The sequence below is a fragment of the Cheilinus undulatus genome, linkage group 15, assembly GCF_018320785.1.
Source record: "Cheilinus undulatus linkage group 15, ASM1832078v1, whole genome shotgun sequence".
NCBI classification, from domain to species: domain Eukaryota; kingdom Metazoa; phylum Chordata; class Actinopteri; order Labriformes; family Labridae; genus Cheilinus; species Cheilinus undulatus.
Genome location: NC_054879.1, coordinates 35,377,751 through 35,405,721, shown reverse-complemented (window position 1 = coordinate 35,405,721; position 27,971 = coordinate 35,377,751). Strand labels below are relative to the sequence as shown.

General features: G+C 39.8%; 1 protein-coding gene across 4 annotated transcripts in view; it reads right to left on the bottom strand.

Annotated features, from left to right (window-relative positions):
• The window catches only part of il1rapl1a (interleukin 1 receptor accessory protein-like 1a), a 341,975-nt gene that overhangs the window by 26,282 nt on the left and 287,722 nt on the right, over positions 1-27,971 (bottom strand). For all 4 annotated transcript variants that reach the window (XM_041807356.1, XM_041807358.1, XM_041807357.1 and 1 more), the window contains exon 7: positions 7,288-7,420. In XM_041807356.1, coding sequence (XP_041663290.1) covers positions 7,288-7,420 — 133 coding nt within the window. The remainder of the gene's footprint in view (positions 1-7,287; positions 7,421-27,971) is intronic.

Below are 27,971 nucleotides of genomic sequence, written 5' to 3'. Positions count from 1 at the left end.
CTGCACTTTTCAGCCCGTCAGCACCATTTTTAAAGACATGAGTAAGGAGAAACTAGGAAAACAGATGGGAATCACTTCTCTTAAGATCTTTTGATGTCAGACATTTGTCGGCCACCAAGGCCGAATCCAATCAGTGTGGGCCAGAGAGGTCAAATTATTGACACTATCATTCAAATAGGTGTTTTTATGGTCACATGACTGAAGTGCATGTAAGTGCACCAAATAAGATTATTATCATTACCGGATTATTCCCATTTATCAGGTTAATGTGCTCATGGACCCATACTCGTATCACTCTAACAGCTTGGCTGACGGGCCATCTTGAACTTTACAGGTTAATCATACCTTCAGCTCACTTGTTGCTGCAGTGTTGAATCCAATCAGACATGTACCCTTCTGCATAAATCTGTAAAACAACGACTTTAATCCTGTTCATTCTTTTTCGTCTGATTGAATTAATCAATAAACCGAATAAGTGAGGGGCACCCTCAAGCTACAGCTACAGGCGCTAATCCCTCCTTCCTTATTATCAGAACTTCTCTTTGCTTATTCAGTGACCAATTTCCAACCTATTTATTCATTTTGTAAATTTAATTCAATGTACACCTGCTAACTCAAAATGAACAAGCCCGATAGCCGATCGATCCCCTTCCTTTCTATGCTGAGCAAGATTGGTTTTGCTAATTGATAATCTCTGCATGCTATGCTAATCTCCAGTCATCCGTGCAATGATAACAACAATAGCCCCTGTCCCAGCAGCACAGATGAGAATTTATGGGCCCGGTTGCCATAGAAATGAACTCCTCTGAATCAATAGGCCCACTGTTTGGTAAATAAAGGCCTGCAGAAGCTCTGAGCTCAAGGTATGAGAGCTTGTATCTTAGCCGGCTGGTGATGTATTAGTAATAAAGCTAAAGGTGTGTAGGTGAAGGCCTGGAGAAGAGAGCTAACCCACAGAAACATGAAATAAAAAGATTTTTGCTTCGGGGGAGATTGTTCACGGATTTTCTCTGCATTACTTCCTGTTTCTGCTTGACCTGTATGTACATCTGACGTTAAGGAAAGGAAATCAAGGCAGTGATGAGTAAAAGCTTATGGCAGCAGCGTCAGCAAGATCAAATACATTATTGATCTGCTGCATGAATTATTAGTGATGAATTATTGAAATGATAACCCCTCAGCTGGGAAGAAGGGGAATCCTGGTGTCAGGCAGTAATGGAGGGAGACACAAAGACAGGAGAGCAGCGCTGGTGCTTAAAATGAGATTTGTTTCTGCTGCATGTTTATATCAGCGCACAAGCAAACTCGCTATCACAAATGTGTCTTCTTTACTTTCCTCCTCAGTGACTTGTACCATATTTCTTACTCTTTCAACTTCCTCCCTCTCTGCTACCTCTCCTTCTCTTCTTCCCCTGTTCCCCGGTGCCCATCTGCATGCTGCTATAGGTGGATGCAGCGAGGGAGATAGCGACAGCGGCGGCGGTGTGAAAAATGGCGGTTGTTAACCATCTGACAGGACTGTCTCCCCAGAGCTGCAGCCTCTCCAAACAGCCCTAATGGGAAACATGCACACGGACCAGGGAATGGACTTGTTTAAATGTGTTACACCAGGAGGAGCAGGAGACATGGAAATAGGCCCACGCTGAGTGTTTTAGAGGCCTGAGAGTTAGGACAGCGGGGAATATCGGCAAAGTTAGACAGAAGTAAGAGGAAGAACAAATTGTAAATAAAGTTTTTCTTTTCTTTAAAGATTTGAAGTTTTAGCACATGCACAACAGTGATCATTTTGTCAACAAAAGATATGACTGTTCATAAGTGACTCTTTTCCCATGAAGAGAAAAAAGGACAAGCTACAACCCCATTTCCAAAAAAAATTAGACGTGTTGGAAAATTTAAATAAAAACAGAATGCAATGATTGGCAAACCTCTTACCCCCAGATTTTTTTTCACAATAGAACATAAACATGATATCAGATGTTTAATCTGTGACATTTCACAAAAAATATAAGCAAATGTTGAATTTGATGGCAGCAACACATCTCAAAAAAGTAGGGACGGGGCAACAAAAGGCTGGAAAAGCAAGTGGTACTACTGAAAATGGGAATGACCCCGCCCCTCAATAGAGTAGTGCAGTTGTGACGTAATTTTGTAGGCAAACCTGGAAGTTCGCGTCACATGGGTTCCCTCAGCGTCAAGCCTATGGGATTTTTCAATGGGTTTTTGGATTATTGAAAATAAGCTCTGTGTCTGATAAAAGTTTATGTTCATAAAGATAATATCAATTGATAAAATAAGCACCATTTCTGGTTCATTAATCTAACTAGCGAAAATAAAAAAGCTAATGTCATGCTATACTGAACTACAACACAATCGACTGAGTTTAACGTCATCACCCGCAGATACAAGTGAACGGCAGGCTCAGTTGCCGTGCTTTGGATGATGACGTATATTCTTCCAGACAAATACTGTAGTCCTTGTTAGCTGTCTTTTAGCAGCCACCTCTATTAAGACGTGAAAAGATTCAAATGTGGGGTACGTTTCAGATGTATTTTATGTTGTAGGATAAAACGTTAAACTCTCTTGAGCTTGTGTTCACCACAGACCTTATTTCAAAATAAATACTGATGCACACTTTCTGCACAATTGCACCAAACACTCGTTTTTTTGGGAGGGAAGAAAGATCTGGATGATGCTTTTGGTAAGAATGTGATTTCATAATATGATAATGAGTCCAAACCAGCAAATGTGCTTTCTTTCTCTGCAATAGATCAGTGGAAATTTGGAGAAAAAATAAGTTTTCTGTGGACAAAAGTTGTAGGACAAAAAAGAACAAACTTATGCTCATGTAAGAGTTTAAATGAGACAGCGACCTACTTTCAAACACTGTCCAAAAGACAATTAAAATTGACATGAATTCTAACTAGATTCTCATCCAAACACAGCAAGAGTAAGAAAAAGAAACCAAACTCTGCTCTAGTTGCAACTTAACTGGTAAGACTAGCAGATAAATCTGTGCTTTAGTTACATTTCCTCCTAATTAACCATGTTGAAAGGTTAAAAAACAGTTTTACATTTGTAAAGCAGCTGTTATCAAGCTCAAAAAAAAAAAAACTAGATCATCAGCTACAGCAGATTAGTACTCACAGATGACAGCCATGAACCTGAAGGACAAAACTGCTCTTACATAACATCTACATTAGCTATCGTTCTCAGATCATCTCAATATGAGGATATTTTTGCTGCCTGCGTCACTTTATGTATGACGCACAGCTGAGAGCTAATAAGGCCTATACTCCAAAGGTCTGGTTTGAACACTGTTTGTTTGCTGGAGCTCTCTGTGACGCCCCAGCATCCCTGACTCCACTCAGCTGCACAACAACAAACTTTTTGTTTGCTGCTTTTTGTGTGTCTTGACTTTTTGACAGTGTGGTTGGTACCTGCAATGAGGCGTGGGACAAATAATCAATACGAATCTGCAGCACAACACAGAACAACACACTGGTGTAGTAGAGTGCTTTGATACAGTATTAAAGTCATATAGATCGAGAGTTTTGTCAGACTTCACAGTGATGCTGACATGTTCTTCTGTCTTGTGTCAGCAAATATGTTAACTTTAAGCCTCTATAATGCAGTTAAGCAATATCAGACAAAAGGAAGTGATTCAACTGACAATAATAATAGCAGCATTATGGGAGGATTTGGGGAGATTGCCCAGCCATGTAAGCAGCACAAAAAAATGGCAGCTTCCAGTAAGCAGTTCACACTTCTTTTGACACTGTTTATCGTCCATGGCAACTTTAAACATTTTGTGTCTGTTATAGAAGCCAACTAAACTTGGCCCAAACAAATGTACAGAGACCACTTGAAGAGGTGGGTATGTCTCAAACTCTAGCACAACCTCAACTGACCTAACTGCAGGAAGCTAGTGCTTTTTTTTATTGAACCAGGTATACCATAGCCAGTTAAACTGTGTTTCACACATCCATCTGGGAAACCACTCATACACAGCGTTTGGGAAAGGGCAGAGCCTTTGAAAAAAAAACTCGGAGGGTGATTGAATGAACGTTCCGTTTGTCACATCTTTATGGGCCAATCAGAGCAACAAAACACGTGACGTAGTCGCCAGCGAGCTGCACCTGCGCCCCTACTGAAGGAGTAAACTCCATTAGAGCTGTACAACATGAATTATGGCAGCTGTAGACATGTCAGTGCACGAGTTTTATCATTTTTAAAAAGAAAACAACTCACTGCTGTTCTTTGTTCTTCTTTTAACGAAGAAATGTCGTCAAGTTCTGATAAAACTGGCACTTTAGCAACATCCACACTAATGTCTTTCGCTATAAATGAACCAGCCTCTTGTTGCTGTTTGCTTGCGTCACAACTCCACCGGGCCTGAAAGTACTGCCCCTCGACGCTGATTGGTCCTGTCACTTTCTAACCGGGCCCAAACGGTTCAGACGGGAGCTTTGCAAGATGGATTCACCAGTGAAAAATATGGAAACGGGCGGATCCATCTGCTTTGCAAGGTTCATAGCCAGTCATATGATGTTAACAAACCACATGCAGACCTTCAGGGTGTTTTTTGGCAGCTGTCCATATGAGAAATACTAAAAACCTAATCAACACCCATTGTTTTCCCACCCACAGACTCTACTTGAATATCTATCTAATATTTATAATAATATTTTGGTGATTTAAAGTGATCTATCATCTACAATGTGGGTATGTGCAGTAGACACACTGCAGGACATGAAGTGTTGGTTGTGAGGTCTGTCATGCTGGAACTTCTGTGTTGTTTGACAAGAACCAAAACCTCAAGTTTTTTTTTTTTTCCATTTTTAGGACTAATCTGATCACTGAAGTCTGCCAGAAACTACCATCCGCAATCAGACAACTGTGCTGCATGAAGAGTCTTTGTGTACGTTACACAAAGGCTACAGGTGGCGCTGCTGCCTTTATTTAACCAGGTAGAAGATTAAGATCTCTTTGTCAAGGGAGACTAGGCCAAAACAGCACGCCAGGTACAACAAGAGGAACATCAAAATACAACAAACATGACATACAAACATCAGTTAAATGGCCACTTAACATAGTTTTAAAATGATCCAGTACGACCAGATCATTCAGATGTAGGGTACTCTAACGTAACTAACGTTAGAGCTAACGTAGCTAAAAGTACATTTGGAGCTTGGTAAGCTAAATATCTACGGCATCTGCTTAGCTATGTTAGCTTCAGCTACATAAGCTTAAGATGTGTCTGATAAAACTCATCATTCAAAAGCTAACTTGGCTATAGATAATGAAGCTATGTAGCTAGTGTAGCTTATGTAGCTAGTATAGCAAACATAGCTAAAGCTAATGCCCACAAAGCAGCTATGTCAGCTATGTAGGTATGATATGTATGTAGCTAAGTTAGCTTTAGCTATGTTTGCTAAAGCTTACATTGCTAAAACTAGCTTAGCTTCATTGGCTTATGTAGTAACAATAACTATGTAGCCAGTGTTGCTATGTTATCTTTAGCTAAAGCTAACAAACCAAAAGCGAGTCATCGTTCGTGTAGCTTCTTCTAAAACAGGGCTATACATTTTTTAATTCCAAGATTAGACCTCTGACCTTCATCTCTGTTTTATTTATGAATTGTTCAATGTGGTTAATTACCCACGCCGATGAAATCGACAGAGGGTAATGGAAAGGGTTCTGTATCTTTGTTTGTTTGTATGTGTACAAGATAACTCGTAAACGGAAAGGCGGATCTCCACCAAACTTTCAGGGAATATTGGGACAGTGACAGGGAAGAATTGATTAGATTTTGGTGATGATCCGCGCACCCGTTCAGTTTTTCTCGTACTTCGGAATTTTGAACACCATGGTAATCAATGGGAGCGTGAGTTCCTTGATGGCGCTGCTTAGGTGTGGGTCTGCCGCCTCAGACGGCCATTCTACTTCATGAATGTAACTGCTAGAATAAGTTTATGAATAAAGTTGAAGTAAAAAAAATCTAAAACTGGAACTACGTTATACCAGCAAATTACAACACTTCCTTCCTGAGGTATACGGCGTCTCAGATGAACGGTCTGTGAGAGTGGCCATTATAGAGATGCAGCTACAGTCTGCAGCCGCACCTGGTCCCAGTGCTCATTAATATACACGCTGTTAAGAGCATAGACATGCGAAAACCTAACTTTGAATTTTGTTTAAAAAAAGGTTGGTAACAATTAAGTCACACAATAATGACTGTATTTGTAAAGTGTATGAAGAAATGATCTGCTTTGTTCCCTTGTTTTCTCTCTCCTCTTTCCTCCTCTGTGTTTGCAGGTCTGTGTATGTCACAGTTGCTATCGAACAGCTGACCCAGTGTGTGATTAAATAAGAAAAATAAGAAGAAAATATATTTGGGTTGAATTTTGTAATATAAATGCCTAGTATGCCTAGTTTCTTTTTTAAAATTGAAAAATAGCAATATACATTGCAGAAAGAGTACTGTTAGCCCTATTCCCTCTTGCAAACAAAGTCGTTGTTCTTGGCTCTCTCCTGTTAAATGCCACCATCTGCTGTTGTTCAGTAAGAGGAGCTGGTTCTAATTGATGTAATTTGGTAATATTATCACATTGATTTAAACAGTTTTGATACATATAATGAAATTGTTGACTTCTTACTTGTTCATCTGAGGTGAAAGTAACAAACTTGAATTCCTGCATACTTTTTCCATTCATGCAAGAAATTCTGACCAACGAGAGAGTCCTCTTGTAAATGTCAGTGTGAGCACAGACCAAAGTTGACTTAATTATTGAACAAAGTAACAGGCTGGTCCTTGATTCAGACCCTCTCATCCAATCAGAATCCTTGGTTGGACCAACCAATATATCCCAAATAATATGACATCTGTAACTGAAATAAACTGGAATTCCTCCACTCTACTGTTCATGTACACCATGCAGCACATATATCTTGTTTTCCAGAGCGTGTTTGTAGATTTCAGGTGACAAGAATGTAAATTAATCAAAACTAAAGCTAATATAAAATGAATGATTATCAATTTAAAACGAGTTCCAAGCCTCTGCATCATGCTCATACCTTTTGCAAAATAAATGGTAGAAAGCAGCTGCTTCTGTGGCAGCAGATAAATCTCTGGTTTAGTGTTTGCAATTTGGAGTTAATGGGCTAAAACATGCAAAACCCCTGGTATCATCCTTTAATATTTTCCAGTGAATTTATCTAAGTCTGCCATTAATTCCTCATTACTGCTGTGCGCTGTGGAATGACTCTGAGTACAGCTGTGTGTCTTACTTGATGTCGCTCTCCTGGACCCTCTCCTCATCCAAGTCCTCAATGAACTTCTCTCCCTTCATCCAGTAGATGAGCGGGCTGACATCACCGCTGTAGCCGAAAAATGCCCGGCAAGTCAGGTTCAAAGCGCTTCCTGCGAAGACAGACAGGAGATGACAAGCTGTCATGCTTGATTGTCGCGTGGGCTTGTTAAAGGAGTTGCACTTCCTGAAACATATCTCTGTATATCATCATAGCTGCGCCTTCAGAGGGAGTGACATCAACAGGAACACTTCTTATCGTTTTAGTGGAGATGTGCACTCATATTTTTATCACGTGCATGAACACACACACACACATCCCGAAGAAATCCGAGTCAGGAGTTGTTGCTAAAGAGAAAACCAGAGTTTGTCGCTTTTAAACAACCTCAGGGGTTTTACTGCTGTCATAAAAACAAACTTTTACACAAACTGAAGGATAAAAATGTCAGGAAAAAACATTCTGATCAGCTCATGCCAATAGCACACACTCCCACACAAAAGCACATCCACAGTGCACATATCCCAAAGCACGTAAGCAGCAATGAACACATGAGGGCACTCAAGAGCTTTCCATAACCTCCCTGGAGACGGTGTGATCACAAGAGAAGACACAGTGAGGAGGCTGACAACAACATTATTTCATATAGAGCTGCTGAAGGTGTGAAAGAAGGTCAGGAGTCAACAACTGCAGTTTCTTGACAGGTGATATGTGAAAAAAAGGAGAAGGAGTAATAGTCACATGAGGAGCCAAAAGAGTCTTTGTTGTGTGAACTGATGTACTAACTGTTTGGTTCAGCAGAGAGGGCAGGCAACCACGAGGAAGAAAAGGTGATACATCACGCACCAGTGGGAGAAAATAGTCCTTTAAAGCTCCTGAGAGGAGTTTTCAGTTGGTTATAACACAGACTGATATTAATAACAGTGCCTCTCCGGTCCTGTTCCACCTGTGTAAGTTTTGGTGACAGAGACCGCCATAAGAGCTATCAAAGGATTGAAGATTCTTAGATAATAGGGGCTAATACCAGAGACTGCACAAGAGTCATTGCTTTAAGAATAAACTCGAATCATGGCTGAAGGCCTACAATCATATGGTCACTGGTTTTGTATGCACAAATCTTAAAGAGGATGAAATGTCATTTGAAATCTTTTCTTTAATGCACTACTGTGGAGTTTGTTCTGTTTTCAGTTGCTTGTATGTTGTTTTTAATCTTTTGGTATGATTTTCACAAGTTCCTGCCGAGGAACCACAGATGTAACTTATCTTTAAAGCTAACTCTGACAGTACAGATGTGTTGTGCATGGCCTCTGCCAAATAAAATAATAAACTAAATTAAACTAATTGAAAGAAGTTGGAGATGATTTAAAGTAAAAAAAGATGAATAATACCAGGACATAAATCAGAGCAGGGTGTTTCCTTGTTTTTAAAACAGCTACAGTGTACATGGATCCAAGACAGTCTGGCTGCACACCGTTCATCTGAGATTCCCCAAATCTCAAAACTTAAAACACATGCTAAAACTTTCAAAATAAAATTGATAGTTTTGTTGTACATGGCCCCTGTGGAATAAACTAATAAACTAAAATAGAATAAGATTAAATTGGTATATGTTTAAGGTAAATGTTAGATACCAAAAGTTAGAAGTTAAAAACCTGACCTGCAAAACCTGATTACAAAATGTTCAATAATGCAGAGCAAAAGCTTGCCTTTTCTCGAAAACATTCAAATGCAGCAAGTGTAGCTCATGTAGCTCAACTAGATGCATAAGCTATATATAACATAGCTATGTAGCTAATGTAGGTAACACCTACACACTGATGGCAGATGTTGCTATGGAGGACTGGTCAGTATAAGCTAATCTCATTGATTGGCAAGGACGCATCGAGATGTGACTGTAGGAGCTGTGACTGGGAATCAAACCCACAACCTTCAGATTGTGGGACAAGCAACTCTCCCCACAGGGGTAATATAGGTATCTGCGTTATCTACGTGGCTATGTTAGCTTTAGTTATGTTTTCTAAAGCTCAGGCTGTGTAAGCTAACTAAGGTATAGATAACATGGCTATGTAGCTAAAGAAGTTATGTAGCTATGTTATCTAAAGCTCACAAAGCAGCTATGTAAGCTTCCTATCTACGTTGTCTACATAGCTATGTTAGCTTAAGCTACATTTGCTCAAGCTCACCTTGCTAAAGTTAACTTAGCTACATTGGTAGTAATGCTAATTACATAGCTACTGTGGCTATTTTAGCTTTAGCTAAAATGAGCAACTGTATTAGTAAAACGAGGCTATACAAAACATAATCATGGATTTGACCTCTGACCTTTTTTTCTCTTTTAAAGATGTACCTTGAAATGTGATTATTTCATAAATGTAACTGCCAGACTTTATTTATGAACAAGGTGAATTAAAATATATGGTGAGATATAGATAAACGGTGTCTCAGACGATGGTGAGAGTGGCTTCAAAGATGTACGGTATGCAGACAGACCAGGAACTTAAATGACCAGGAACACTGTTCTATACATGCCAGGCCAATAGTTGGCAATGCAACTTGTAATGAAGCAGTGTGTGCCTGCCCACATATTTATTCGTCCACAGAGAGCAGTGAGATAAAAACACAAAAATGGCTAATGCTAAAACATTTTGGTGGACACACCAATGAGGTGGTGGTTGCAGCTTCAACTGACTCTAAAGTACAACAATAGAAAATATACAGAAAATGCCAACTAGGGCTGACTTGCACATGACTACTGAGCGGTACTGTAATGCACATGAGTGAATATTCTGTGTTCAGGTGGCAGTTTTCACAACAATGTTCAAGGTGCTGTTTTCCAAAGTTTGCACTCAGGAACTCATTTTCAAAACTTTCCATTGCTTTGCATCAAGAGCACTTTTTCAATGTAAATGTAAATCAACTACAATGCAAATATTTTGGACCATTTTCAGATGAAATTATCATGTAAACAAGGCCTAGTATTCCTCAACAAAGAATCCTTTTAACCGCAAAACAAAAAACAGAATGAAAATGGAAGAATAGAAGAGGAAAAGTAGTGCACCTAAATATTAAATTATTAAAAGCATCTTATGTAACATAAGTTCAATAAGTGACACAACACAGCTGCACACTATCTGGAGGAATGTGCAGGATTATGCCTGATATAAACTTAATGTTACCCGTAGTAATGGACTGATTACAGTATGCAGTAGGATTCCCCTTTACAAAACTCATGTGAGACCTTCAGCGTCCATGAACTATGCATGTAGAAGAGATAAAGTAGAGCATCCTTGGTGTCTTCTGTGCACATGTTTACTTTGCATTCCTCTGAAGTGGCATTCTCAAGAAGGCCTGGGGTGCAGCAATCACATGCTACTGCCTCTCGGTGAACCACACAGCTACATGTAAACAACGCACACATAAGGGAAGGCTCATCATGCAGCTCATCTCTGTCGAGTGTACGAAGGAGGATGCTCCTCTCGGGAGAGTCACAATGCTGCGTCTGGCTCCGAGGCATGAGATGAGGGGAGCTCTGGGAGAAAAGGCGTGAAGGGGGGATGTGGGTGGAGGAGATGCCTTTTTCAATGTTTCACAGCAGGGTTTAGGGATAGAAATGTGAAAGGTAAACTGACTGGTATGTGGCATATATTCATTAATACTGTTTAGTATGTGACAGCACCATGGACAGCTCCCAATGGCATAGTGCAAGGAGAGGTGAAGCAGAACTGCTGCTGTATAAAATGACTGTTTGTGTTAAATCCTTTGTGATACACTGAGGAAAATTCTTCAGTACTTAAAGCATTGCTGTTCTGTTAAACTGGGATTTCCAGGGGTTTGTGAAGGACTTTGAACCTATCATCTTCTGAAAAGATTGAGCTATAACCATGGAAACAAATGATAAACCCAACAAAGGAGTTCCAGACACTGCAGTTCCTGAACTGTCCACTAGAGGCTGGCTCCAAAAGTAAGCCATTCCCCATTAAGGTGCCTGTTAAACTGTTTACATTAACAGCAGAATTAAACATGTTTAGAGCCTGGTTCAGAACATATTTTGGTATTTAGTGGTTGTCTTTATAACCAAGAACACTACACAAATGCTGGACTTTATAAATTAACTTGTTTATACATATTAACCCAAAACTTAAAGTGAAATGAGAAGCAGTGATGGTAAAGGAACATGTTCACATTTTCATCATGTTCATCGTTTTGATGTGTTCTGGGGGTTTTGTCAAATTTGGAAAAACAATATGGCCTCCTATTCAATTTTTCTTTTTACTAACCAACCGCCCAAGAAGTCCTTATTCAGACTATTTATTTTGTATGAGTGTTTCACCACACATTTCATTGCTTGTTGCTATCTGGGTTGCCTATGTATAGAAGTCATAATTGCTGTTAGTTCATTGCAAAGATTCAATATTCCTTCAAATGAGAAGGCCTGCAAGTTAACTGGTTGCTACATACATCCCACTCGGTGCTAAATGAAAACATGTCTATGAAAGCACGACTGCTACATTCTACAAGCTATCTAGCTCATCTAGTCTAATAGATGGACAGCCATCACCAAAAATAGGCACATCTCAATCAGAAGCATGATTGTCAGTCAGTCCCTTTACAAAACTGAATGAGTCACAGGCAAAGTACAGAATGTATAAGTTCTGGGGTCAGCCAATCTCTCCCTTCTCTTGAGTTCCATTGTCTTGACCAAATATGGTCATTTATTGCTAGAAGAAACCAACATGGAGACCGCCAAAATGAGAAACTGAGAGGAAAACTTAGGTGTTGAAAAATGAAACTAATTTCATTAAAAGGCACATTTTTACTGCAAAAATGTACAAGAAAAAACAAAGATGATTCTGAAAAGACTAAAATGCGAAATGTGTGTGTCATACAAACTGACAACAAGAAACAAGGTCCACCACTTAAATGAAGTAGGTATCCTAAAGGATCACAAAGAAGATCATTAAGTTATGAACCATCTGTGTTGTGAATGTATTATATACAGGGTAGTAGCTAGGGATTTTGGGCCCCCAGAAAGAATATCACACAGAGCCCCCCTTAGCCAAGCAACAAATGTGTCATTTTTACAAATATCTATGCATCTAAATATATTTTGAGCTGTTATTTCCCCATTTATGAGCAATATTTTAACTGTGGTAAAATCCAATTTACTTGCATTATTTCGCAGCACTGGATTACAATATTTGGAGATTTTGACGAGAGGAGCAGGGCCCCCAAATATTTTATTTTATTCTACTTGATAAAAATCTCAGTCTGTTGATTGAGTCATTTAGTTGCTTTTGATTCAATAATGACACTAATTAATAAGAAAAAATAAATAAAACACTTTTCATAGCAAGCTTCTCAAGGGCTCCTAACTAGGACTGGGTAATCAGTACCCCCTTAGGTACTGATTCCTTAGGACCTTAGGACCTCCCCTACTCATATATAAGAAAAGCTAAGACCAGCCTTACACCTGACTTCTCCGATTTAGAAGTCGTAGACAAAATTCCACAGTCAGGATAAAATCATGGGAGTCTTGTTAAAGTCACAGCTCGCTCCCATTGTCTCAGTCATTAGGTGTAAGGTGGCCATAAGACTTAACAGTTTTAAAGCAGTCTTACTTCAGTCTTGGCGTTATGACAATATCAAACGTGTTTGATATTATCGTAAGTCTTAGGTCTGGTTGTATGCAAATGATGTTTCTCAGTAACTCGACCATCGTCCACGAGCCGGTGTTGTGCGTATTCACATTAATTTACTTCATTCTTCAAAATATGAACATCAGTGTGGATCATTCTAGAGCTGCTTAATGTCTGCTCAGGACTCAAGAGATTGAAAAACGTTTCTGCTCAGAGCTGCAGTCAGACCTCTGCACATGTGTGTTTGTGTGCCTTATCTGTCAATTCATTCCAGGCTGGCATGACAGGGACGGTAAACCGCCACTGGGATTTTCAAAGTAAAAGCTCGATCAGTTTGTTTCTGTGGTGACATGATTCGCATTTTCATACGGCACTTTTATTCTGAAGTGTTTGTGGGATAGTTCCTTGGTTGTTGCAGTAGCATACAGAGTTGCTTCTGTGTTTAACTTTCCCTTCGTTTCTACTTGATGTAAATGATTTTAAAACATCAGATTATTAGAGATATTAACCCAAATGCCATCTCCATCTCTATCTACATCTTGTTCCCTGCTCAAAATTATTGTTGTAAATTTTCACCAGATGCATGATGGGAAATAATCTCAAAAAGAATTGTACCGTAGTTTTGTAGTTAGTGACTCCCAGTCTTTGCAAAATCTTAGTCTGAGACTGAAATCCTCAGTGACTTACTAACAAATTGTCTTCAGATGTGAGAGGGTCTCAGTGACAGTCTTTTTAGAGTCTTTGAAGAGTTTTTGCAAAGTCCTCTGGTGTAAGGCCGGCATTAATTCCTTTCACTGACAAAATCCCAACATAATAGGTCTACAGACTGTTGTTCTTGACAAAAAATATATACTGTCTAGTATTACAACAGTATATGAGGCTCACTCTAGAAAAAAAAATACTAAAGATGATCTATTAAATTTCAAGAAAAAACGCAAAATTCTCAAGTATAAAAAGTCAAAATATACTACCCTACTTGTTTTTTTTACTTTAAAAGCTGTAAATGTATGTGAACCAGAATGTAGTATTTTGAGACCATAAAGTTGAAAATCCAACCACTGTCTTCAAATTGGTTTCTTGTAAACTCTTACTTTACACCGTTGTAAATTTATGGTTTTGAAAACTGACATTTTTCAGTTTCTAGTGTCAAAATGTAAGCCTTCTGAACTTGAAAATGTTTAATTTTTTTTTTGTAAATTTCAGACTTTTTAAACTCTTCACGGCACGATGCAGTCATGCAGGTAATGTTCTCCTGGGATCTGCCAATCCCGGACTCACCCATCTGACTGCCAAACAGAGAAGTGTAACTCTTCACTCCACAGAACATATTACCACTGCTCCACCGTCCAGTTTCTGTGTTCTTAAAGGGATACTTCAACATTTTGGCAAGTTCACCCATTGCCATAATTCCTATAGTCTTAGTAATAGGTTCGCTACCTTTAGTTGTCTGTGCAAGCTATTTTTAGATCAGCGGGGCACATTCACCACACTATGAAATTATCATGGTTACAAGACAGAGTTATTTTAAAGGTAAAGGCAAAGCTGGAACTAACAAGTTACTACGGCACTACCACAGGTGCGCACTGTGTCACTCCACCCAGAGGTTTACACGGAAAGTAGTTCCGAGTATTTGCTTCATGTGTTGTAATGTTACATAATTATACGTTATTATTTCATAGCGTGGTGAATGTGTAGGTCACAACTTGTCCACGAGAGCATTTTGGAGTCGTTGGATTGTGAGTTTGATGAGGGAAAGCTGGGATACCATAAGACTCCATAGCGTTGGCAGAGCAGCTAGTATCTCAGCCCCGCTGATCTTAAAAAAGCTTGCACGGACAACTAAAGGTAACGAACCTATTACTAAGACTATAGGAATTATGGCAATGGGTGAATTTGCCAAAATGTTGAAGTATCCCTTTAACACCACTCCACTTTTACTCACCATGTGCCTTAGCATTCATTGCTCTGTGATTTGACATGGCCTTCTGCTTTATGGCTCTTGTTCCTAAACTTTCAAAAAATATCACTTACAGGATGAAATTTTACAAACTGTCATATTGCAGAGGTGGCATCAATCACAGTACCATGCTTCAGAAACCAATGGATGACATCACAGAGATTCTACCCATGTTTTATACTTTCTGTATGATAAAAAAGGGTGAAATCAAGGTAGCTAAAATATGTCCATTATTAATACAGTATAAAGCTGTGAGGAGTGGCACTCATGTTGGGAGCAAAACTGTCAAGGTTATTTCTGACAGCCTGTTTGTGTTTGAACTAAGGGCACGTATCCTCTGTGCTGCTCCTGCTCAGAAAACAGAGCAGCTTCAAAAGAACTCAGTAGGTCACCCTCGGCACAAGGAAAGTTTTAAGGCGAGCAGGGAAGGAGGACGAGAAGACACCCAGGAATGAACTGATAGTGCTGTCTGTGAGGAGCAGAGGCTGACATTTCCAAAGTTCAACAGCCACTCTCCACTTGGTATTTGTGCACAGCCAGCCTCTACAAAGGCTACACGCTGTACCTACAAAATAGGAGCCCGGTGCTTGTGATGTCCAAATGCATGCACACACCCACACAGTGTAGCAGTGCTTTACTGTATGGCCACACTCTCATCACTATCAGCAACCATACTGTGCAAATTACATATCGTACAAGTGTGTTTCTGTGTGTAACAATGATGCAGTATTTCCCCCTCTCTTCTGTTCGTAAATCTCCCCCGTGCTGTTAGTTTATCCCACAGATCAATTGCAAACGAAGAATGTCATGCTGCCGGCAACTGCTGCCTGGAGAGGAAGTCTCCACTGAGCTCCCTGGGAATCACAGGAAGCAGCTGAAGGCCTCCCGCTGTTTCAGTCTAATGCAAGAGCAGCAAAGCCCCAAACTAACTCACTCACACCTGGAATGCTTCTCCACCAGCAGGGGGTGCTACACCTGCAACATTCTCACATGAGTATAATCTAGAACTAATCCTGTCAACACTGCTCCCCAAAAGTTTCTCTCTACACCAGAAGATCTCAAAAGAATAAGTCTGTCATTCTTGCCCCCCCCTTTTTTTTTACTTATCTCATGAATTTTTAACTCCAGCTGATGTAATGCATGCAAAAAGTTGTATTTTTATTTGGCAACACAAAACCACAAAGTGCATGAAAGTTGCCCAACTTCTATGAAATATCATTGCACAGATGTTTCTGTTCACCTTAAGGACAAGCTGTTTATTTCTGAGAAGAATGAATGAAGAATGAGGAGAATTTCAACCTCACTTTTTTTTTTCAATCCAAGGCAGGAAATCCTTGAAAGAATAAAAAGTGCGAGCTCCACAACAAATTCCAGCCGACCTTGTGGTGAGATTATTTTGCCAGCTGCTTTAACTGGCAAGAAAATAAACTTTCAGTCGCAGTAAAGTCTTTGTATTTTTGTCGTTACCATTGACAGTGAAATATCATAGGAAACAAGTGAAAAACTGTGAATTACAAGCATACATTGATGTAAAGCTCTTACAGTTATATTTAGATGTTCTGGCTTGATTTTAGTATTTAGGTTGGTATTTGATATTTCATAGTATTTGATTTGTTTTCATTCTGATCAGGTTGGAGATGCAAGGCAAAGATGGATACACTGCAGTAATATTAAAATACTGTCACTGTAAAATGTGATTATTGGTAAAGTGATGGACAATATAAAAGATAGAGATGTTACAATTTTAATGTTAGACTTATATAAAAAAATAAACTTAAAAGACCCCTGCTTGGGAACCAGTCCATTAGGTGACCCACATGTGGAGGCTTATCAATGATATTAATGATAACATGAATATCAATGATCATCTATGGCTGGGGACATTCTTGCTGCTAACTACACAGACAATGATCATGGCATGCCACACGTCCCCAAGGTCAGTTTGAAGCTGGGCATTTCTTTCAAAATTAAACCAACAGACATGCACTACGCAGAATACACACGTGAGGTAGAGGCAGGCCCGCCGACAGATTTGTCTGAGCCACTGACAAAACCAGAGTCAGGGCCCTCCCCACTTGATAAAATCAGTGTATGTGTATTGGATCAGTAGCGATGGTGTTAGCTGTCCTGGCTAAGTTTAGTTTGGTAACAATTTGAGCTGAGAAGTGTGTCAAGCTTGGATCTGATGTTGAAGTTATTCATTTATGACTTTCTAACCTCTTTTTACTGCTTTTTCAGCACATTTTAACAACTTTTGATTTAACAACTTTTGACACTTTTTAACCACTTTTCACTTCTAGTTTTGCTGTTTTGAAACATTTGACTCCCTTTTTCTCCGTTAACCCATTTTTGCCACTTTTTTCCTGTTAGTTTTGCCTCTGTTAACCTTTGTCCCATTTTCAACCATTTTTCCTTATTCAAGCCAATTTTTGCCCACTTTTTATCCCCCTTTTCACCACTTTTTCAGCTGTTTTGCCACTTTTTCCTCTTCTAACCCATTTTTGCCATTCTCTCCCTATTTTTTGTCTATCTTAATGATTTTTTCCCCACTTTTAACCAATTTTTGCCAATTTAAACCCATTTTTGACAACTAAAACCATTTTTTCCCCAATTAATCACCACTCTTTGTACTCATTTTGGGGAATTGAAGCCACTTGGCCACTTTTCCACCACTTTTTCTGCCAAATCCTCCTCTATTTACACATTTTTTTCCCCTTTTGACCCATTTTTATTCTGGTTTAAGAAAAGGGGTTGATATTTTGAAGAAGGCTATACACTATGGCATTAATAAATAGATAAATCAATTGTTGCATTGATAAGAATAGTTGTTATTGAGGTAAAAAAAAAAAGAATATTACAGTTATCACAGCTTAAATTTACAATGGATCATTATTTTGCTGACCTCCATGGGCCCCCCATGTGGCTGGGCCCTGGAAAGCTCTACCCTTTATCTCCCCTTATGGACAGCCTTGGGTAGAGGCAGTGTGGACGGGTACGTACACTAGCGTTGAGCAGTGTATACCGAGGGTGTAGGGAGTATATGTTTTTTGCAATTGCGTGATCTCAAATATACATTGGGGGTCAGGAAATGGGGGACAGCTGTTCTAAATGGACCTCTACGCAGCAACTATTATCAAAAAACTCCTACATACACTAAATACGATCCCTACTTTGTTAAACAATGATTTTTACCACAGTTGAACAGTTTTACTTGGCATGGTGGCGGTCTGTGAATACCACAAATTACCCAGTCCTGCAGACCATCTACAGTCAGTAAACTCAGGACTGAATGACTTCTTATTTCATAGTTTTGACTTTTTATCTCATAATTATGACTTAGGATATTTTTTTTTCAAGAATTGCCTTACTTTCACATTTTTTTCTTTTTTATTTGGCAGAAATGGGCTTCCATAAATCTGGACTACATGGAAAAAATACTACATTGATTCACTGCCAGCTAAAATAAACAATAAATCTGTGTATGCCAGCATTTTACAGCAACTGTACAGTGAAAACTTTGTTTTCCTGTTTCATGTTTGACCACAAGGAGCCGCCTGTTTCTCCCTGTCCTGATCTATTAATACCTCCATGGTCATATTGTGTCCTCTACTAATATTACACGTACATTTCCTGTATTTCTAGAACATTCAAGAGTACTGTTAGAATAACGCTTATCAGAAATAACACTGACTATCTCTGGTGTAACATGTACAGGATTTAACTCCAGCTGGTGTTCGATCATGGTGGTGAGATGAGCTTCCATGACTGTATTTGCACGTCTGCTGTAAAAAGATGTACAAATATTAGCTGAGCATGAAAGAAGACGCTCTGATTTAAGGCTGGCATGACTCTGTCATTAGCCTCTGAGCCAGCAAACTACTCTGATGTCAAGCCGGCTGAAGTTTGAGCAGATGGCAGCAAGACAATTAACAAGGACTGGAACAATGAGGTGAATAATTTGCACACTATCAAGTTACAGAGGAGGAGGAGCAGCTTTTAAAATCCCTCTGTTCTCTCCTGCTGTCAGACCCCACAGCACTGTCATCATTATCATCACCTAATATTATTCTCAGAGCCATTTGTAACCCTTGGTAACTCACGACATTCCTGTCTGTGTAGACTTTAACCAAATGGACGTTGACTTATCACAGAGAAGTGACTGTTTAAGACCTCAGGCCGGGCAGAAAACTAATGATGTGGAGATATGACGACCTTGGGCATCGTGGCAGCACAAACACATCTAAAACATGAGTAATTAAAAAGCTCCCTGTCTATTTTTAAAGAGAAAAACAGTTTCAGGTTAGAAAAAAAGCTTTACAGATGGCAAAGAGAAACCAAAGAAAGGTAAATTATGACCTCGAGCTTCAGAGGGGCTTTTAAGAGACAAGCTTGAAAAACAAGAACAAATTCAATGTTCTGTGATGTTCCAGCAGAGACACAACTCTGACATTAAAGGGAGTCCTTTTCCCTGGATAGATCCACAGTTTAGTTTAACCTGGTTTGGCAGCTGCTATCACATTTACATATTCTAAACATGTAACTTTAATGTGGATTAATTTGCCAAATTCTCTAAATGAGGCGAGTTCTGCTAGTTGCTTTTGAGTTTGGTCCAAAAAATGGGTTTGAGGCTTTTTCTTTCAGTCAATTAGTTGCACACACACACACACACACACACACACACACGGTCTTATAATAAACAAATGGCCATATTTTCTTGGCAGCAGGTAGAGCAGTTACTGAAGAGAGAAAGAGCCTTTAGATCCAGTACTGGAGGTACTGGAGAAAATCAGTTCATGCCAGAATCACGAACATTAATTTCTATAATTCTAAGTCAGTTTAAAATGTTTGAGAATCTGCTTTTTTTTTCTTAAAAACATACTTTATTTCATCCTCAACCTCCCAAGACCCCAAATGTACATATGAAGACATTACATTTTGGTTTTTCTTCCACAGAGGAGGATATGTTTGTAGCATTTCACTTAAGTTTTAGGGAAATTTGCTATAAAATTTTCAGGCATTTCCATACAAACATAGTTTGTGTTTTTGTGTTTTGGGGAAATTTGATTTGAATTCTTTGGTGAGGGTTTTCTTTGAAATTTTTTATGGAAATGTGGAAAAATTATCATTCAAATTTTGGCAATTTGGGGGGAATTTGACTGTCTGTTGGGTGAACGTGAAATGAGGTTGAATGTCATTTTCATGAAATTTTAGCAATACATTTGTTAAGTTTTTGGAAATTTGATGCAAAATTTTTGAGGAAACTTACTTTCACCTTTTTTTTTTTTAGAAATTTGCTCGAAAATTTTTCAGAAATTCTCATGGAAATTTTGGGAAATTTTTTAAAAATATTTCATACAAATTTTGGGAGTATGCATATTTTGGAGTACTTCATTTGATGTTTTGGAGTATGTTTTCTTTACATTTTCAGGTCATTTTGTTGGAATTTCATTAAAATTAGGGGGTGGGGGGGTTTGCTAAGAATTTACTTGGAAATTCATAGGAATTTTAATGGAAATATGGGAAATGTATGGAATTTGATTGCAAATTTTAAATATACATAGAATATATTTACACGGAAATTTCCGGGAGTTTGTTCGTCTGTTGGCTGAATATACGTCATATTCATGGAATTTTGGGGAATGTCTTTGTAGATTTATGGGAATTTGATACAAACCTTTAGAGGAAATTTGCTTGAAAATTTTCAGGTGTTTACATGGATTTTCCAAGAGGGTCTGGCTGCAGACCTCAACAAAACCTCTATGCTGGGGCGTTCAGCCGGAGACCTCTACGCTGGGGTGGACCTCTACGCTGGGGCTTGCAGTGTGTTAGCTGTTGTTAGCATGACTACACCGCTGTGCTTACTAGACCTTAGCATAGCCCCGTATGCTGGGGAGTGCAGCAGCAGACCCCAACTCATATGCTGGGGATGCCCCAGCATATGGGTGTATGCTGGGCCGTGCAGTAGCAGACCTGATGCTATTAAAACCTGAGTGGTTCGTTTTAGGCATTTAAACCCGAGTGGTTAGATTTAGGGTAAGCCAGTGGGCAAGCGACTAGAGCATAAAATTCGTTGGGGGTAATATACGTCATCGCCCCAGCCTAGAGGTCCACTGCTCAGGCAAAATGTACATCACGCCCCAGCGCAGAGGTCCACCCCAGCGTGCAGGTCTGCAGCTGAACACCCCACCATAGAGGTTTGCTCAAGGTCTGCAGCCAGATGCCTCTTGGATTTTCTGGTGGTATATGGTATGTTTTGTTGTTGAACAGTATTTTTTTTTTTTTGTATAATCCCAAACTTTGTAAAAAACACAGCACAGGTGGACTGAAGGACTTTTAACAAGAATAACATATCAAAATGTCACCATGACTGCAAAAAACTTCTTCAAGTTTGTGTGTTGTAGATTAGTTTTTATGTCAGAGGCACTATTTGGGTTGTCTGTCTGTCCTTTAACATGATATCTCAAGAATTTTTGAGGTATTTTCTTCAACAGTGCACAAATGTCCACTCTGAATTGGGGGTAGATTTCACACTGTGGTCTTGTGCCTACCATAAAACCACAGCAGTGCTGATATTCAGTACAACATCACTCCCTCCAGTGTGGTTTCTCTTGATGATTATACTGCTGTTAAATACATAATGAGGTTAAAACGTATCAAAGCTATAATAACCAGCTACTATAGGTTATCCCTTACATGTCAGACTGTGTGTTACATGACAGTGAAGTAAAATATTTGTAGATTGTCACAGCCAACAAAAGAAATCCAAATATCTGCCCCAGAAATGCTGACACATCCTTCCTTTAACACAGTGTTAACAAAACAAGCAGCTAAACCAGCTTTCACAGGCTGTCAGCTCCACTGGTTTCCATCATCGCCTCTCGTTGCCCTCCTCTCTCTGTGGACTTCCAGTGTTTTAGTAACAACTCAAAAACTCGAGTCCATCGCTGTGTCATTTTTTGAACTTCACAAATAAATGTGCCATTACAAGACTTGGTGAGATGTGGTGTGAAAAAATATCCCCCGCTGACTCGCTGAGCAGCACAGGAGCATGATTAAGTGTTTCCATGAGTGTGCGTCTCTTTCTCGGCGCGCATGCCTTTGTGTGTCGATTCTGCCTTCACGTAGGCGTGGGCGTGGAACAAATCCATGTAATCTGAGTGATTGACACCCCCCCCCCCCCCCCCCGGTTGGGAGCTGGTCACAGCGCCTGATGGAAATGAGATTTAAGATCCGCTCTTTCTTTTAATTCAGCACAGAGTCATCACGACTCTGGTCCTACACAAGAAACTGTGGAACGCTTGATTCAGTCCAGTTTATTTTTAAAGGCAAAGTTACTCTAGGAGTGATGGGAATCACTGCATGATTGTGCATCTTTTATGTAGCTAAGTAAATGAACTGATGTGGAATAAGGAGAAAAAGAGTAACTGCCAAAGCCTCCTAAATGCTGCTCTAATGTTGTACTTCTGACTCTAATTGCTGTTTGATATGATACTGTTAAGATGATAAAGGCTGTTAAGTTGACATGCTGGCCATTTAAATGACCTGCTGATCTAGCATTATCCTATAACATGATCCTATATAAGGAACATGACATATCACTCCTAACACTTATCATTTCATCACTCCTTGAATAAGAAAGACACTGTTAGCAAAAATCACAGAGACATTTGACCATATTTCATAGTATTTGGGAACTCATTGGCTCCTTTTATATAAGAACCTTCTAGCTAGCATTACATTAGCTAGCAGCTAAGTATGCTACATTGATTTGATATTCATTTCAAGCATTGAAGAACCAAGGAATTAGCTTTCCTCACGTGTTCCACTACAAATCAGTACATAAAGCCACTTTCAAGCTAAGCTAAAGGTTTTCAAGCAGTTGGCTGGATGCTAATGCTAGCTTTTGCCTGACTGCAGCTACCTGATGTTTTGTAATTTGCTGTTTTACTTTGAAATCGAAACTGATTTTTATACTGAAAGTACTGCCCGTTTTAGCATGGATAAATCTAGTTGTGAATTTTAAACCTTGAATCTGTTGCTGTGTCCCAACTCAGGGGTAACAGCCTATCAGGGACCCTGCCTCCTCAGCCCACTCCAAAAGGAGTCAGTTGAGGTGGTTTTTATGCATATGATCATGATGCCTCCTGTTGCCTCGCTGTGGAGGTCTTCCGGGCACGTTCAACTGGGTGAAGACCCCAGGAAGACTCAGAACTCACTGGAGGGATTACATATCTTATCTGGCCTGGGAACACCTCAGAATCCCCCAGGAAGAGCTGGAAGATGATGATGATAGACTTGCCTTGCCGGGGAGAGGGATGTCTAGGCTGACATGCTTAGCCTGCTGCAACCATGACCATGAAAATGGATGGACTGATCACTCCACGGTGGCAGCAGGGAGCCAGCACTATTGCATGAGGACTGAATGCAGGAGGTGGCACTGTTGCCATGCAGCAAAAACAAGTTCCTGCTTCGAGTCCTGGCTGGTCAGGGCCCTTTTGCATGGAGTTTGCATGTTCTCCGCATGCATACACAGGCTGCATTTTGAGTTCCTCCCACAGACCAAAAAACACTGGTTAGGTTAACTGGTGACTGCAAAGTGTCCATAGGTGTAAATAAGGTTTAATGTTAGTCTCTCTGTCAGCCCTGGGATTGACTGGCTACCAGTCCAGGGTTTACCCCCTTAACAGATTGCTTCAGTTTGAACAAACTCATTTATACCACTTTTTCATGACCTACACTATTCTTTCAAGTCATAAGGCTCAAGTCCAAGTGAAGGTACGAGTCACTGGCTTCAAAGTCCTAGCCAAGTTGTAAGTCCTTTGTGATATTATCAAATGGAATCCAAAGTCATCAAATTTTTGCCTAAAGTCTGACCTGAGTCTCACCTCCAATTTCCAAATACATCAATCGGCTGCAATTCGCCGGCAAATCGTACTGCAGAGCACAGCTCTCCCTCTCTAGTCTATCAAGGCATTTCCACAGTCAGTGCTCCAGTCCGGCAGTGGCACGTCTCTGGTGTGTCTCTCCACTTCACTTCATTCGAGATAGGCTGCAGGTCTATATTCAGCGCTGGCCGCAGCCAAACCGCGTCAATTCCCATCGATCAGAAAACTCTAAATAGGAAGTCACAAGCGTAGAATATCCGGTTCTTTCAAAATACAACAAAATGCACGGACTCCTGATTGTAAATCACCACTTTGTCAACATTACGTCTCATCCTGCAGCGAGAGCAAAGGGTCATTGAGAGGTCAGTTGGTCACAGAGCTACAATGATGCCATTGACAAGGAAAAGGTCACTTTTGAGGACATTTAGCCAAAGAATTTGACATAAAACCACACATCCTTTAAGTCAACATGAACCTTTTAACTTCCTAATGCACTCGCACAATGGCAGGAGCAATAATATCATGGACTTATACCGGAATGCATGATAAATGAACCCCAAAAGGTAAAATAGTCTGCTGTTGGCATACTATTCCCGCGTGAACTCGCAGTTATCCTGTGTGTGCACGCTGATCAGGGCAGCAGGCTTGCAGGTAAGTCATATGACTTGGTTTCACACCGCTGTAGATGATGCTTGCTTTCAGCATTATTAGCATTATTCACAACATTATTTGATATAAGACCAGCTATAACTGCCTTGACTTGACTTGGAACTAGCTAACAAAACCAACATCACATAACCTAACATTTTAGAGCTCATTCTAAGTTCTGAGGTATCTTTGGTAACTCTTTACATTTGTATAATTTGTATTTCTTTTCATATTGTTTGTATTGAAACCAACTACTGACATTTAAGTGAAACTTTAAGCTGCACAAAAGTCAGCCATTGAGTTTGAACTGGCGTCCAATGATTAGTGTGACATGTTAAGCCAAGAAGGATGCATTAGTCTGACCATTGAAGGAGCCTTATGAATGAAGACAGATGTCGATAGTATAAAGTCAGTACAGTGTTACAATGTTACAATGTCATTTAGCAGACACTTTAATTCAAAGCAAAGTACATTCGAGATAGGTCTTAAAACATGCCCTTTAAAGGATGCAGCCCCTGAATTGGGACACAGCTCAGCAAGATTAACAGTATGACAATATAGCAGCATTTGAGCTTAATTCCACAGTAAAATGGTCTCCATGTGTTCAATTATTTAACACATTAGGCACAGAACAAAACAACCTCTGTTTGTCCAGATGAATGGATGAATAAATGAATAAGTGAGCCCAAATGAAGGATAAAGAACAGTTATCTTTTTTTGGAGACAATAAAATGACGTGTGCAAAAACAGGGCTGTGAATTCGATTTGCATCCGCCCTCGCTGCATTGTTTAGCTGATTTCACAGTATTCGGGATAATTTGCCTTCACAGAGCTGGCTCTCACAGTCAGTCAGAGGAATACTTTCCAAGCCAGAGGAGAGGGAAAACAAACCTCGCACAGAAAACACTGCAGATGCTGTCCAAACTCGGCACAGATGCACCGAGCACACACTGAGATTGACAGATACGCAGACAGAAGGGCAGATGAATGAACAGACAGGCAGAAAAAAGGAGAAAACAATAAAACCGCATGCATACAAACATGATTATAGACGAACAGACGCACACACATGCCTGTCAATGTCATTTTTGTCTCATCTCTCTCTCTCTTCTTGAATCCTCTGAATAGGCCCTGCTTGTCTTTCACATGCAGCCGCTCGGAGCTTGGTTAGTTTGTGCCTTTTCTTTGTGTGTGACAGCCACCACCATGTTTTATTTGTAGAATAAGCAACAATCCAGAGTGCTTTTTGAATAAGTTATAGTCAGTGCGTGTTTGATGTTTTTTAACACATGCTGGTCTTCAACACAACCCCATGTTCTCTCTGTGCTCTGTTTTGAAGGCAGGGGGAAGGCTGGCACAAGAAGAGACACAACATGTTGGTGTTTTCCTCACCCCAAAGTGCTCTTTGCTCATTTGTTTGATTTTTTTTTTTTTGCACTCTGCAGGTGGGAGGAGAGGCAGCACTGTGAGTTTAAAGTTTCATGCAAACCAAGCAAGCCACATCAGAGTTATCATTTCATTTTTATTAAAAATGTGTCTAATTTTTGTGAGTTTTTTCAACAATTCCTCAGGATACGAGCCTTTTTTTCACTATATCTGCAAGTGCAGTTTGGAGATTCTTGCACCAAAACACAACATCATTATGCAAAATAATGAGTGCTGGCTGCTGTGATGAAAACATGCACAACAAAACAGCAAGCTGCAGAAGATGTTGCGGGGGGATAGAAATGGTGGAAAAAAAAAAGTTTGAAAAATTGATAGTGAAAGTATTAGACTTACAAATCCAGTCTCTAAGTAACATTGCATCACATAATTGGGACTGCTTGTTCCCACCAGTCTCCTCTCTGCGGACTCATCCAAAAACATGAGGTTAGCAGGGGAAACAGCTGCGTGCATCATCTCCCTTGTTTGCCAGCTCGTCTTGCAAATCACTGATTAATTTAAAGAGCAGTTTCTATTGCAGAATAATGTCAAACATTAAGTTGGGAATCAGTTTAGAAAAATTATGAAAAAATGATTGGATTTGGGTTTATTTTGGCCTGTAACTGATTTTCCTGTTTCACACCCACCCCTCCCAAACTTCCAGCTTCTAATTTTGTCCTCTTTCATTGATCTTAAAGATGCAGTTTAGCAGAGGAATGTGAAACCAGCTTCACAGTGTCAAACTCTCAACATGCAAATATAACAGCATGTGAACCTTCAAGTCTTTAAAATATGATGTCATGTAAATTGCTGATTAGGAGCACACTGTTAAAAATAAGACTTCAGCTGGCCATGTAATCACTCTGCAAAGCAGATGGATTGGCCAGACTTCATGTCTATTATCAAGCAGATCCATCTGGCAGAGCACCAAACCGAAAGAGAGTTAACTTTGACAGCTATTTTCAATTTTAGTCTTAGTCTTTAGATCACGTCTTTTAGTTTTAGCCACATTTAGCCATTTCTTTCCCTTTTAGTTTTAGTCAAGTTTTAGTCGACGAAAACTCAAAAACATTTTAGTCTAGTTTTAGTCCATAAAAAGTCCTCTTATTTTAGTTTTTACTTTTAGTCCAAGCATTTATTCTCTTGCCTAAATCTGGTACCAAGTTATGACAGTGTGTTCACCCTGCCAAACCTGGGGTCCCTGCTTTCTACAGCTAAGAGGCAGAAGAGATACAGATGCATTTTGCTTTTTGACAGATTTACCCACAGTGGAGAAATATCATGGATTTTGAATGTCTATTGAAAACTACTTTGCATTTTAGTCTAGTTTTAGTCTTCTTGACGAAAACTAAACTTACTTTTTGTCACTTTTAGTCATCACAGATCTATTTTCAGCTCTTCTTAGTCTAGTTTTTGTCATGGAAAAAGGTCAACAAACATTTTTAGTCACTATTTTAGTTGAGAAAATTAACACTGATCTGAAATCAGGTCTGAGGACATATCTGACCAATCAGCACCATCTGAGGAAATCAAGGCGGCAGCCACAAGCAGTCACTGGAAGCCAGCTTCTGCTAGGGTACCTGTTAGCTAGGATGTAGCCATAGTATAGCGGCAGTTCCATCAGAACCTGGCCACATCCCCTTATCAAAACAAGAGTAAAGAGCCACACAATGATGTTTTTGCACCCCTTCTAACCAGCCACAGCATGAGGTTTATCCACCAACAAGCTCCACCATTCAGAAACTACGACAGCACCTGTCTGTCGAGCTCAGGGACTGTGCATGGCTACATATGTAAAACAGCAGCTAGAATTGAAGCAAGTCCGTAAGCATTGTCTGAGCTTCCTCTTTTAGTCTTTATTTTACTCCCTGTCCTAAGTTCAATGAAACTACTCACATTTTACTGCAGTAGCAAAACATAGTTTGTGTTTGACTTCTCAGCTCCAACTTCATCACTGCACACTTTTTAATTTCACATGCAGACGTTTGTGTCTTAAACACCCCTGTTGGAGCAGCCAGGTAAATATGAGAATGGTGGTGAGTTTAAATACCAGAGCGCAGTTCTGGTGCAGGACAGAGCTGGCGATAGTAGAGCAGAGGGAGAGACATTCCCATAATC